The sequence below is a fragment of the Dermacentor andersoni genome, chromosome 1 (genome assembly GCF_023375885.2).
Source record: "Dermacentor andersoni chromosome 1, qqDerAnde1_hic_scaffold, whole genome shotgun sequence".
Classification (NCBI taxonomy): domain Eukaryota; kingdom Metazoa; phylum Arthropoda; class Arachnida; order Ixodida; family Ixodidae; genus Dermacentor; species Dermacentor andersoni.
In genome coordinates, this window is record NC_092814.1 from 207,479,672 (window position 1) to 207,493,156 (window position 13,485).

Sequence of the window (13,485 nt, forward strand, 5' to 3'; positions counted from 1 at the left end):
ACTAGCCCTCTGCATTTCTTTGTGGTCGCCTGCTACCCCGGTTCCCACGCCGTGCGCGCGCACCCGCCCCGCCCGACTTGCTATTCTTCTGCAAAGAGAAATGGAGCACCCGCTGAAACAATCTGAAGCTTTACATTTTACGTGATAGACCGCCAGTGCCCACGGCGGGGCCGACGCGCCGATAGCCTGCCGCGAATTGATCTGGGCTGCAGGTCTTTTTAATAGTCGTGAATTGGATAGCACTACAGCTATAGTCACGAGCGTACGAAAAGGCAAGGACGTGAACTGGGTAACGCTTGAATTACTACCCTTACGCGTGGTGAGCGGGCAGGGGAGAGAAATGGAATAAATAACAATCCGAGGACACCTAAGCACTTAATATGAGTTGTGGATGCGAAAGCATTATTGTCCGATTGAACGCCGCTGAGCGGTCATTCGAGTTATGAACTGCTCGCGGGCAGGCGAGTGCGTTGAGACGCTTGGCGGGGGGTTAGGTAGCGCTATCGGTGCAGCAGGTGTTCCCTTTCGCCCCCTCTGCTCCGTCGAGGCGAGCTCGTGACGTGGCGTCGCAGCCAATGGGAAATGAGGAGCCGGTTCGCTCCCACAGATGAGAGACGCTAGCTTTTTTTGCCATTTGATGCTTTCGCATCAAAAAGTAAAGTGATAAGACGCAATGGTAACATTTTACCCTATGCGCAGCACTGTTAAGGTGTCCTCGCCCCTGAGAGACAGTTACCAGCGCCACAAAATAAAGCGACCGCCCCGCCCCACTTGAATTCCGACAAACAAGAATCACATCATAAGATGCAACGCGCGCACGCAGAAAAGCGTTCACTGTACTGCATTCAGAGGCATTCGCACAAGGGAGTATACTGGCTGCTGAGAGTCGAGTCCTGGGTCCCAATATTTTCTCTACTATGAGCAGTCTGTCATTCAATCGGCTTAGGTACAGCACCTAGAAACTGTCTTTGCTCATCATCAGAAGAGCGCAGTAGCGGAAGATGCATTCGATGGTCTCGTCCCAACACGTACAAATGTTGCACGTGGCACTGTCCATGCAACATGCCAATACGGGAAAGTGTTTGAGCACGCGACGCCCACGCGCAACGAGTGACGCCGTAAAGTTTCTTCGCAACGAGGCGGACTATAGGCGGCAGTCGAAGGCGCAACGAAAGATCGAGAGAACGAAGACGTGCGAGAGTAGGAAAATTCCACTGAGTTCCGCTATCCTGGTGAAGTACGACGAGCATGCAGTCCAAGTGCCTTCGAGATGACGAACAGAGACAGCTGGTGAAATCGATGTGCGAATATTCAGATGGCAGGGTGTTATATAAAGCCCGCAGGCTCATTTGACGAAGACCTCTGTAAGTTATCGCGTCTCCCCATTCGCCGTGACACTGTCGCCGATATATTAATACGATAACGGCGCGTTCATTTCAAAGCCTTGGCGCTGGTTGGCAGCTGCGCGAGCGGAGAGGAATATCGAGCGATTCATCTTGATTGAAAAGGCTCGAACAATTGTTTCCCTGCGCTGTCGAGGTGTCCGCGCTCTCAGATTTGCTAAACTCGTTCGCAAAGGCGGTTCGCTGGTGGAGACCTCTACGAGAACGGTGAAAACAGTTGGACGTCGGAGCTCCGAAGCGATCCTGCACTCAACTATTTTTGTATTGCGCTCTGAAATAAATTAAAGAACGCGAAAAAAAACAAGCGAGAAGAAAAGTTTTCTCGCACGAGTAGTACTCACGCAGGACGGTTGTCAATGCGGTTCGCATGATGGCGCAGCACATCATACATGTTCACGCATGCATTGCTGCTGAAGTAGAAGTTACAGAAGAAATATGAGATAAATAAAGAGAGAAAAGAGTAAAAAAATACAAGAAGTATACATCGTATGGTCGTGTCTTCGATTACTTTTTTTATTTTTAGTGAATAAATCATTGTTTAAAACCCTATGAATCGTTATTAATCGTTTTGCTTCAAAGTGTGTTTGCGCACAGAATGCGCACACATTCGTGGAACAAAATGTGGGATCGTTTTGATTCTAGTTACAACACAACTAAGTTGATGGACCTAGAGTGTTTTGATGGCATCTTTCTGCGATATAACGCTGCTCTCCGTTCACGCAGAAGTGTGACGTCGAGGCAGCCTAAATACGCCAGCCTGCTAGCGTCCGCAAAGCAGAGAGTGCCTGTTAATCTGTGACGCGGAAATAGAGCGAACGTGACATGTTGTTTTAATCGAGAATTGCGCTTCATGTCTATGAAACACGCTTCGAGGCGGTGACGATGGCGTGCGTCGTTGCCAGATTGAAAGAAGCGCACATCAGTGGGATTGAGAAGAGAAGCGGGTCCTTTTGCAACTCTCGACGTAGAAGTCTCTCTCACCTAACACAAATATATGCATTTCACTTCAACAACGGCCGGATAAACGTCCCGCAAGATGTGTTACGCGGGGAAATTGACAATCAGTGCCGCGCTGTTGTGTTTTTGAAGCACGACATGCATGTAGTAGAGTAATTCTGATATATATATATATATACATATATATATATATATTATGGTCATCCGTTGCTTACAGCAATCTCATACCCTTTCACAGCGATGTTCACTGACCAGCTCTTCATGACTTTCTGCGGCCGAATGCAGAAAGCAGACTCGTTATAAATGTATTTTGCCATTGGCTGGCCGCCTTCGCTAATATTGTGTCCAGCATCAGGATTGACTAGAATTTTCTTTTAGTAACTATTCTCGCGCAAGAGCTTCTTGTGAATACGGGCCCCTTATGTAAATAGTGACTATGCAGTCTCTTTGAAGTACGCTTAATTGTGAATGCACCCAGTATCTGACTTCGTGCGCGCTTATGTGAACTTTTAACTAATATTTTTCAATGTGCTGTATTCTTCGCTGAGTGCAGGGACATTATATATATATATATATATATATATATATATATATATATATATATATATATATATATATATATATATATATATATATATATATATATATATATATATATATATATATATATTCCTACATTCCTCAGTTTATGGAATTTATTTTTGAGGATTCGGATAGCCGGCCCTTTGGTATGCTCTTTTCCCGTAGTCTCATTATTTACAATGACAAAAATTACTACCATATACAGAATAACTGAGACTATGCATAATCGCTTGTTGTACACAAGTATGCACAGGTACCGGTTATCAAACTATATAGCCATTGGCCAAACACCAGGAATCACACCGCAACACCATCGGAACATTCCTTAACTTATATCATCGCTACTTTTGCGAGCTCTTGCATATGTAGCGTGGTTTCAAAAATTAAAGTGCTCACACGCAATTTCGATAGCGCTTCCAAGGAAACAAATAGAAATGAACCTTTCAGGGTAACAGGCACACCAGACAGCCCGCGTAGTCGGGGCGCATCTTCTACTATTGTGCAACTCACCGGCTATCCCTGCAGGGAGGACAGCCAGTTTCAATGAGATTTACGTATTTTGCTATAATTTTTAAGCTATGAATAGGTTACTTTTCAATGTATTAGTACTAATAACACGATATAAGGCTGTCTACGCTTTCCTTTCGTACATCTATCGCTAACGGCGCAAAGCCGCAGTTATATATGTTGGTTTGCACGAAATAAACTTCATCTCTACCTTTCTTGCCCCTGCCCTTCTTCAGCGTGCTAAGCCTGCGACCGGTCAGAAATCTTAGTTTTCCCTAGATGTTTCATTTCTACCATCCATAATACCTTACGTTTCCTGCCATTATTATTATTGTCATTTTTTACTTGGCCAGCCTTACCATGACCAATACCGGCGTATTCAAGCAAAACTAACATTATCTCGGATGTCTTTTTGGAATCAGCGAGCCTTCGACATATCTTCAGCTTCGTCCTTACAATTTCGCCAGGGTAAAAGAGTCGCCGCAGACTAAAGAACATAGATTTCTCTCTACTGAGTTATCGTGATACAAGGCTGCGAGCACACAAATACGTGTGCCTCCGACGCTCGATTCACGATGGAAGCGGAAGAAAGGGACGCTCGCTCTGGAGAGCACGTATACTTGTGCTATTGTTAACTTTACGAGTTGTTTATCTCCAAGGTTTCCTTACTTCATCAAGGCACGGCATGCAGCCGTTAATCTTTAACAAAGGTGGAAGACCACCAAGCCGAAGAAAGAGGGGATGAGCACCATCAGCATTGTCGAGGCGGGCTCTCCCACGACACCAGCGCACTCTTTGAAGTGCCCGTTTCCGAAACGGAGCGCATAAGTAGGCTCATTCCTGTCTTTCTTCGTCTCCCTCAAGGTTGCGACATTCTAGGAGCAGCGGGGCGGTTACAGGCCCCTGCAGGAGCAGCAGCGGCTGCAGCGCGCACTTTCCATTAGCGTCGAAGAGAAGCTGCAGGTGTGCTGCTGCTCGCCTCAGAGAGGGGTATATGCTGATGTATACTGTTTTTGCTGCTGCTGCTGTTGCTACGACGCCACTGCGCTCAAGCCGCCTCTCGTCCGAGGAAAATTTATCAAAGTCTGAAAGTTTTTTTCCTTTCCTTTCTACCCTCCCGCCCACGAAGAAAGTTCGCGCGAGGGAGGCCTGCAGAAGCGAGATCGGCGTGTACACGTTTGTCTCGCTAAAACCGTGCAGTGTAGTAGAATTCACGGGACGTGCTAAGGCGGTGAGCCGGTCGTCGGAGCGGAGAACAGAGCCGGTGGCGCGCTTTTGCTGTCAATCGTAAAAGTCGCACGTGTCTCGCACGTGGCGCCGTGGTCGTCATATTAGAGGGCCATTTGCTAGTTCTCGCGGCGAGATAACAGATAATTGATTTGACCGTTCCACGACAAGTGAGGATTCAGCACTCGCTTCACCACACTATGGAAGCCTTACTCGTTACATTTCGCGCTTTTTCGGTGTGGACGACGACTGGTGTATACGCTGCACTCCGCATATCTTTAATACACCCCCTTTCTTGCGCAGCGTGTTATCACAAGGACTGATACAGTGTGTTCTCTTCTTTTTCGTATTTTTGTTGTTGTTGTAGGCAAACGACTAGGCCGCAGGTGAGTGTACACCAAGCGGAAGACCGTTCTACACGGGGAAAGACGGCGGCAACGTTGACGAGATGGCGGTTTTGAGGCAATATACAGTGTTTGCATCGAGCGAACCGTGGGTGAAAACCACGTAACATGAACCCGCCATGGTTGCTTAGTGGCTGTGGCATTGCACTGTTAAGCACGAGGTCGCGGGATCGAATCCCAGCCACGGCGGCCGCTTTTCGATGGGGGTGAAATGCGAAAACACCCGTGTACTTAGATTTAGGTGCACGTTAAAGAACCCCAGGTGGTCCGAATTTCCGCAGTCCCCCACTACGGCGTGCCTCGTAATCAGTAAGTGGTTTTTGCACGTAAAACCCCAGTAATTTTGCATACCATGAAACGCATGAAACGCCGGAGCCCCAAAACGAGCACAAGCACTCGCTTCGATCAAAGTCTAGCTCAGAAGAGCAAATATTATTTACGAATAACAGTGGTCAACGTGCGTGCTCGCGCAGGCGCATTGACTTGGGCATTGGGAACACTATTAGTAAATCGGTCGAATTTATCGCTTCTCCTCGTCTGTAGTTCCTTCTTATGCTCGCTCCATCAGAATTACGTGACACGCACAGTGCACGTCACAGATGCGCCCAAGCACGGCAGAACGCCCCGCATACTTAAATATCTGATCGTAGCCAGTGTCTCTAAGGAAGTTCAAGAGTGCCGTCGTTGCGCGTGATGCACAGGCAGTGTGTTAGTCCACGAACCTAACACGTGCTGTATTTCAAAGGATCACAGTCTTTGATGACTAATCAGTGGGGCTATTATGGCCATTCTTTTTTATATTTCTGCCAATTAGCTTATACCGGAGTTCTCAGAAGCCTTCGCGCACCGCTGCTGCATCGCATTAGCGAGGCGCAATATGGCAGGCAGCGGCTGCCGCCGGCACCGGGCGCCTGTCCGCTGCTGCCTGGCGAACATCGCGAATGAAGGCGGCCTGTAGACCTGAGGAGCCGAGAGCCCACGGCAACGCGGGCGCGAATTCACGCTCCCATTGCTGCGCCGCGTGCGCTCGCATGCACGCGCGCACTTCTCTGTTCACTTTCGCGAACGCGGTCCAGCTTTCTTTTCTCGTTCTGTCATTCTTATTATTATTATTATTATTATTTTCTTCCGGGAAACGTGTATGCCGTTTGTGCCCTTATGCGGCTTGGCATCACAACTTCCGCGCTCGCGGAACACGGGAATTACCTCAAATTGAGGAAAGGGGGCAGTTTTTCGAATAAGGAAACGCACAACAAGTGGAAGGATAGAGGAATCGCGCAAAAAAAAACAGAAAGAAAGAAAGAAAGATATAACTTAAAGAAAATAGACAGAGTACAGTGTTCTCCAGGCATGCTTGGGAAGGAAGGCAAAGATTAAAGAGGACCCGAGTTCCGGCAAAGGTTACAGCGCAAACTCCCGATTCTCGCGTTTTGTTGGCGTGGCAGCGAGCAATCGGTGCAACGCGTACAAACGTAGAAAGAAGCGAACATGTTCACAGTCGAAACGGAGTCTGCTGCCGGGCGCGCAGAGAAACAAACAAAACATAACAAACAACAAAAGAACTAGGCGATTACGTCCGTATACGGAAATCAAAATGGGACAGGCGCTCTTTAGTGGAGCAGTCCTCTTTTTGTTAATTTTATTTTTCTCCCCTTTTACTGCCTTTTCCGCTTTACCGTGCAACCTGCAGGGGCCCGTTTTCACTTAGTCCCGTAAGCGCCGGGCAAACTGCATTTATCGGCTGCTGGTGCGGCCGGGTAGGAGTAATTATAGATATGTTCAATTAAATGCAGTCTCTTTTAGGTCACAGCACCATGGGACTGTATACCGAGAAGCTTACGCCAGCTCATTTGTTGCATTCGTATACGCTGCAGTGGCGCAACAGACCGGCATTTTATGCTATAGGTCCGCGTCCATCGGCGCTATTGCTGCAAGGCGTATGAGTATTAGTTGTCTCGGTCGAAAGTTCCTGCTTTCGCTTTATGAAAAAAAAAAAAAAACGGTCCTCAAAGTTCTCCTTTTGTTGATTCGCAGTTAGCTGGATATTATTTTCCAGTGCTCCCGAAAACGGACAAATGAATGCGCGAATACAGATTCCCTTGATCGTACGCTCCATACTTTGCAAGCAGATACTTAAAGCGCAACTCCGGCGTTTTTTTTTAACTATAATAGGAGATTGTCAATTTCAAATTGTATTGACAGTCCTGTCACGGGTAGGGTGATTCAATTCGCTTAGAAGTTCATCAATAATTTTAAATAACAAATAAACGAGACACCGAAACTGGTACAAGTAGCTGCTTTGTGTGACATCACGATGAGTCGACGACGTCAGATGCTGCACTACCCTAATGTAAACACGCAGAACGTGTGCTAAACACGCAGTACACGTGGCGCGAACGCCAGAGAAGCGAAGGTAATTATCGTTCCGGACAACACAGGGAGCTTTTACATATCTTCCGAACTAGACAGTGCCGATTTCAGCGACGATTTCAGCGATAGTGGTGGTGTAGTCTCTGAAGTCGCAAACACAGGGTCAACAGCAAAAAAGTCATGAGTCGGGAACGCAACCAATCTTTGAAATTGATTTTCTGCAATACTAAATGAATTGCAGTCATATTGATTGGTACAAATAATCAAAGTGCGAAAGGGAATGTATATTAAACATTTCATTAAGGTCAGTGGACATCGAAAAAATCGCCGCATTTGGCAGCTTCAGCTTGGAGGCTCCTATCTAAATCCATGGGAAAGGAGAAATAATTTTTCTCGACAACCAGTGCACCAAATTTTATTAGACTTCTTGTATTTAAAACAAAAAAGTTAAAATCTATCTAGTGACTGTTGGTTGCAAATTTTTGATTTAGGTCATCAATTTATAACAAAATATTGACAAAAATTAAAATTTTTTTAGAAAGCTAGGCTATCAAGTTTACAACTCTGTAACTCAGTAATAGAAAAAAGATATCACAATTCCCTAAACTGCATCTAATAGCACATCTACAGCAGACAAAACAGTTATATTAGATGTAGCTCTCAGATAAACGACTAATATGTGAGTAGAACTTTTGCGAAACCCCTGTAAACAATGTAACACATTCACGTAAGATATCAATTGACATATCAAATTTTTTCCACTTTAGACGCTCTAACGGATGCAGTTTACAGACCTGCGATATCTGTTTCTGGTGCAGAGCTACGAATTTGTAAACTTCGTTTTTCTATTTGTTTTTTTCGAACTTATCAATTTTTCAAAATTTCTTAAAACATTCAGGCTCTAAATTGAAATTCCGCTTCAAACAGACAACAAGAAAGTAACTTTGTCTCTCAAAAGCAACAAATTTAATTAAAGTCGACCCAGTACCCAGTAGTTACCTCAGATAAGCGTTTGTGCGTTTTACATGTAGTTGAATAGGTAGCATCGGAGTATGGCCTGAGCTAAAGCGTCCTCTTAAGGTAATAAATTATGAGATAAACTTTGCAATGCTTCACACACGGAAGTGGTCAATGGGCCTATGGTTTCTCAGTTGTGAGAAAGGTGCAGTTAAATATATATATATAACCAGAATCCATAGAAACGACTGTTAAATCAAGGATGTTAATAAAAGCAACCTTTGACATAATTGTTCGTGATTATATATGTCTTCGCAGCAAGCTGCCAAACTTGCGTGTCAAGCACTTCGGTTCGCGCCAGCGGGTGCACCAGGTGTAGTTTGAGCTCGCTTTTTTTTTTTTTACAGACTCGGGGATAAGGGCGCTAGCCATAGGCAAAACCCCTTAGACATGGGACAAACCTCTTGCCAAAATCTTTACTGTTCAGATGCAAGTGATGTAAAAGAAGGTATATAATTCGGCGCACGTTTCTTGTTGTCTAGACATGTTCCTTTAGTTCCCGAGTAATAGCCCGACGCCTTCTAAATTTTCTCAAATAATGGAACGCCGATATTTAATTTTCATTTGCTCGCTAATAGACTTAAGCAAAGGATGTAATAAATTTTTTTTGGACCCCCATAACAACGTGAAAAGCTACGGTTGCTAATTCTGGCTCAATGTCGCGTTTAAATTTATCATTTAGACCTCGCTCGTGCTCATTAAGCGTCTCTCGGTCTTATCCTTGAAAACGCTGCCCGGCGAAGATTAGCATCACACGCGCTCAAAACATGATACGACATAAAACAAAACAAAAATGTTCGCCGATCCCGCGAACAAGCCGAGAAAAAAAAAAAAAAAAGCAACAGCGTTGCTCACGCACGGGAAAGTGGGCGTCAAGTCACTGGATTCTCGCCGGAAAAGTGAGCAACCGTAACGAAGTGCTTCTCCTCCAAGCTATAATATAATGTATTTTGCCCCTGCACTCGAAACATGTATAAGCGTATACGAAGGATCAAACGATATTGCTGAATACTCTCCACATTCCACCGACTGATCACACTGCTCTCGGCGAGCAGCGTATCTTGATGTTTTTCCACCTCTCCGTTTTTCTCCGAAGAGCTCAATTTGTCGTACTCGCCGTTGCCCTTGATAATTCAATTATATGAGCAGCGACAACGTGCTTGACAGCCCCGTGCCAAGTCCTAACGAGACATATAGTTTCATATTGGATCTTCCAACAATTATGGCGGCTTCCCTTGCACAAACTAGACAGTAAAAAATTCTCGCCGTGATGGTAAAGAACTCCTGCAGCTTATAAACTAAGAGTGGAATTTTTTGCCATGAAGTCAAAAAAGTCATATATACTTTGCGTTTTCTCTCTGATTTCTAAAGTGCATGAAGGACTTTGCGGTGGAACACCGCAGGAGTGAGCTGCATCTCGTCAATATAGGTGGTCAAATAATACTGCTTGTTTTGACTGTCGCTAACTTAATTATTGACCACTTCTACAAAAAGATAAACGTATGCATGAAGGAAACGCAGCAGTGGTGCCAGCATAAGGACCGGGTAAGGGCTTGCAGTATGCAGGCGAAACGGTGTTGGGTACGATTACCGATACTGCACTGTGCAAAAATGTCACGCCAACAAACGAATTTACTATTTATTCCTGCCAGCCATTTTGCGACGTCGAGTATTGCACCACGCTTATCGCCCAGAGGCAAAGTGTTCACATCAGTAGAAGAACGCTCAATTTTATTCCATCATTAAAAATACCTTAGAAACGGTCTTAACGGTGCTAACAAAGGACACCCCGATGACCTATTAAAAGGTTTCTTCTCTTAGAGCGAAGTGAGTTATAATTCTGACTTTGATTTGAGTTCCCCCCAAGAAAAGACTCAGATTTCGCATTTTGTTTAGGCTTGATTAACTGGTTTGCTTGGCTAATCAAAAAAAAAAAAGATCCATCGGGCGAGTTGTGGCGCTTGAGTTTCAACCCGCCGGGCCGGAAGCCTCACAAGCAGCCAGGCGCTCTCGTCTTTCTGGCGCACAAAAATCGCCCGCGAGTTCTCTGTCGTATACACGGCACGCGTAGGATACGAGCGAAGTGCGGCGAGAGCTTCGGCCAGCTGAGGCTCTAGCCGCGCTTCGACGGCGACACGGGGACAAGACGTAGGAGGGGCACATGTTCACTCACCATTGCGCTTCGATTTCGGTGCCAAGGTCCACGACCCCCGCTGGCGGCCCGTAATCCGGCGAACACGAGGAGCGACAACGCGCGCGGCGACGAAAGAAGGCAGAAGCAGCTGTTGCGCGATGACGGGCGCACTGCAGAGGAATTGGGTTGCGTCTCCCTCCCTTTTTTCCTTGTTTTCTTTTTTTCTTCTCACACTGTGGTGGTGGTCATCCTCCTGCTCTTGGGCGTCTTCTCTCTTCTTCCACTCGCGTTCTCTCTGTGGGTTTCCTTCGCTTGATGAGATTTCCTCGGGAAAAGAAGGGTCGGGGAGCACACCGCTACTTTGGCGACCGTATCGTCGCTGCGCCGACCGCACGCTCTGTCAGTGGCGTGTGGGCGGTTCGCCCTTAGCGTACACCCCGACGGGGCGACTCCTTCCGTTCCCTCAGGCACGTGCGTCTTACGCGCGCGTTTCCACAGGCGCCGGTATCGGGCACTAACGCGACAGTCCTGAATGGTATGCCGGCTGCTGCTCCTGCAGCGATGTTCCGCACAACTGTGACGGCGTTGTCGCGGAGGGGAAGCGCGCACTGTGGCAGACGGGGCTGCTGTGTGAGCCGCTGCACGGGCTAGACTGACCTTCTTGAGACCGAGCGAGCCAGCCGGCCACTCACCCGTGACACTGAAAACGGGACTTCTCTCCCCGCGGTCCGGCCCCTCGCCGCTGCCCAGGTAGACCCGCGTTGCGCGTATACCCGCTCTCCCATCACGAGCACTCACCCCCCCCCCCCCCTCGCACCCCCTCCTCCGGGGGCTCGGTGAGGAGAGCACGCGTTTCGCTTCTCTGCCGTCGTCGCTGGGAGTTGCGCACTTGTTTAAGCTTTCAATTAGGGCTGTTGTACGGCGCGCCACCGCCGGGAGCCACCGCTTTTTCCGTTGCCGGATTTGTAGCCATCGTGCGTCTCTCTTCCGCGGGAAAAATGACGGGACACGCGCGTGTCCGCCACGCGGCGAGGGGAAGGAAGAGGGGGGGGGGGGGGGGGCAGGTGATGCATCACATGCCGCGCGTGCATTCCGAGTGCCGCGAGCTGCTTCGTGCTGGGACGCCTCGAGCGGCGCGGAAACCTCGTAACACGCCCGGAACGAGAGAGTAAACCCGACACGAGCAAAGAAGTGTGGCGTTTTCACGCTCCAGAATCTCGCGGTGACGGGCTGCTGCGTCTCGGCTGCGCCGGAGAAGGTTTGAAACCCTCCGGCAGAATTGCTTTCCTGCTTTGAGATTTCCCAGGCGTCGTCCTTTTTTCTTTTGCCCCAAGGCGTCCCTCGTTCGCTGGCTCGCCGACGTTCACTCGCGCCGGGCGCGTTGTTTCGTCAGCGGCCCACATATGGAAAAAGGTCGCCGTGTAACGCGGACAGTGGCGAGATACTATACCAAACAAGAAGATTCGGCTGAACACACAGCGGCCTCCTTTGTTATTTTTGTTCCTTCGTGTATTCGTGATGCGACACTGACGCAAGCGGCCCCTTGACAGATTGTCTGCGAACGACTTGCGTTCTGCTCTATTATAGATGGGTTTTGGTAGGGCGAGTGACAGACTATGCATCGGCTCTTCTATCTCTATCCGGAAAGCAAAATAAAAAATAAATAAAAAAAGGCTATAAAGAAATGTCAAGTAATTTTTTGCGGGTGTAGCAAGAAGTCTGGGACTATAGTGCTGGGGTTGTTGAACCTGCTGGATAGAATTTCCGATCGAAAAGGCCACAAAGTGACGGAAGGCGAGGAATGGGCACCCGCACCGGCGCTGCGTATTGGGTAGACTGCACGACGAGCTCCAACGACTATGACGCCACTGACTTGGTGTGTTCAGTAGGAGTGATAAAGCTCGAGCGCTACAAATATGTTCAGTTTATTAGCCGGTAACAATATATATATATATATATATATATACATATATATATATAAAGCTTTTTTGAGTTTTACGTGCTGAAACGATGATCTTATTAATAGGCACGACCTAGGGTTGTTTTACGTGCAATTAAATCTCGAATTCGCGCCCAAAACAAAATGCGGCTGCCGCGTTATGGAGCGACCTCGAGCTCAGCCAGCGCAACGCCATAGCCACCACTAATGTACTGCGGCGGGTATAGTGCAATGATAGATTTGCTTCTTCTTTTCTTTTTTCCTTATTAAAGCCGGAAAGATCCATTTTAGCTTCATGCTTGTTCGTTTTACTTAAGACAATCCTGCATGGAACGGGACAGAAGCTCGAAGAACTATTTCTTCCGTTTCAGTCTGCATATTTAAGGTGCAATAAAGAGAGAACGTTATTTGAGTGGTGTTAGTAAATAAAACTTTCCGAAATGCCAAAGAAGCCACGCCTACCATGAGAATAGGCTTGGCAAGCGAGGCCAGCACAAAAGACGGGTGGCGACCGGCCACCTCGAAGTTGGCGCGCCAGCACGCCTTGACGTCATGAATTTTGGCGGCGTGTGCTCGGACTTAGTTGACTTAATACGGCTAAATGTGAAACAGATGGCATTCTCAAAGAGCCAAAGATTAAGCTTAACACCATTCGGAAAATTTACCGCTGCACAACGGCCCAAGTACGAATAATATACTTGCTAATCCGTGCCGTCACATTAACGTGCCCGCGCTGGTATTTCAGCGCGGAATAAAAAAAAAAAGAATGTAACTCTGACCGGCAATCTCGCTCATAATAATAACCTATTAACACGAAATAATCGAAAATAGAGTTTTGAAGTAATGCTTTGTAGTTAAAACTGATTTAGTGTTTCTCTCTTTAGTGTCCCTCTAATTTCCATTTCACAATCGATAACTCACGGTCGACACATACACACGCACACA

At 47.1% G+C, this 13,485-nt stretch overlaps 1 protein-coding gene across 1 annotated transcript in view; it reads right to left on the reverse strand.

Annotated features, from left to right (window-relative positions):
- LOC126546870 (uncharacterized) overlaps positions 1 to 11,307 on the reverse strand; it is a 99,542-nt gene extending 88,235 nt beyond the window's left edge. The window contains exon 1 of the mRNA XM_050194585.3: positions 10,641 to 11,307. Within this exon, the coding sequence (XP_050050542.3) occupies positions 10,641 to 10,643 (3 nt within the window). The 5' untranslated portion in view covers positions 10,644 to 11,307. The remainder of the gene's footprint in view (positions 1 to 10,640) is intronic.
- Between the last annotated feature and the right edge of the window lie 2,178 nt (positions 11,308 to 13,485).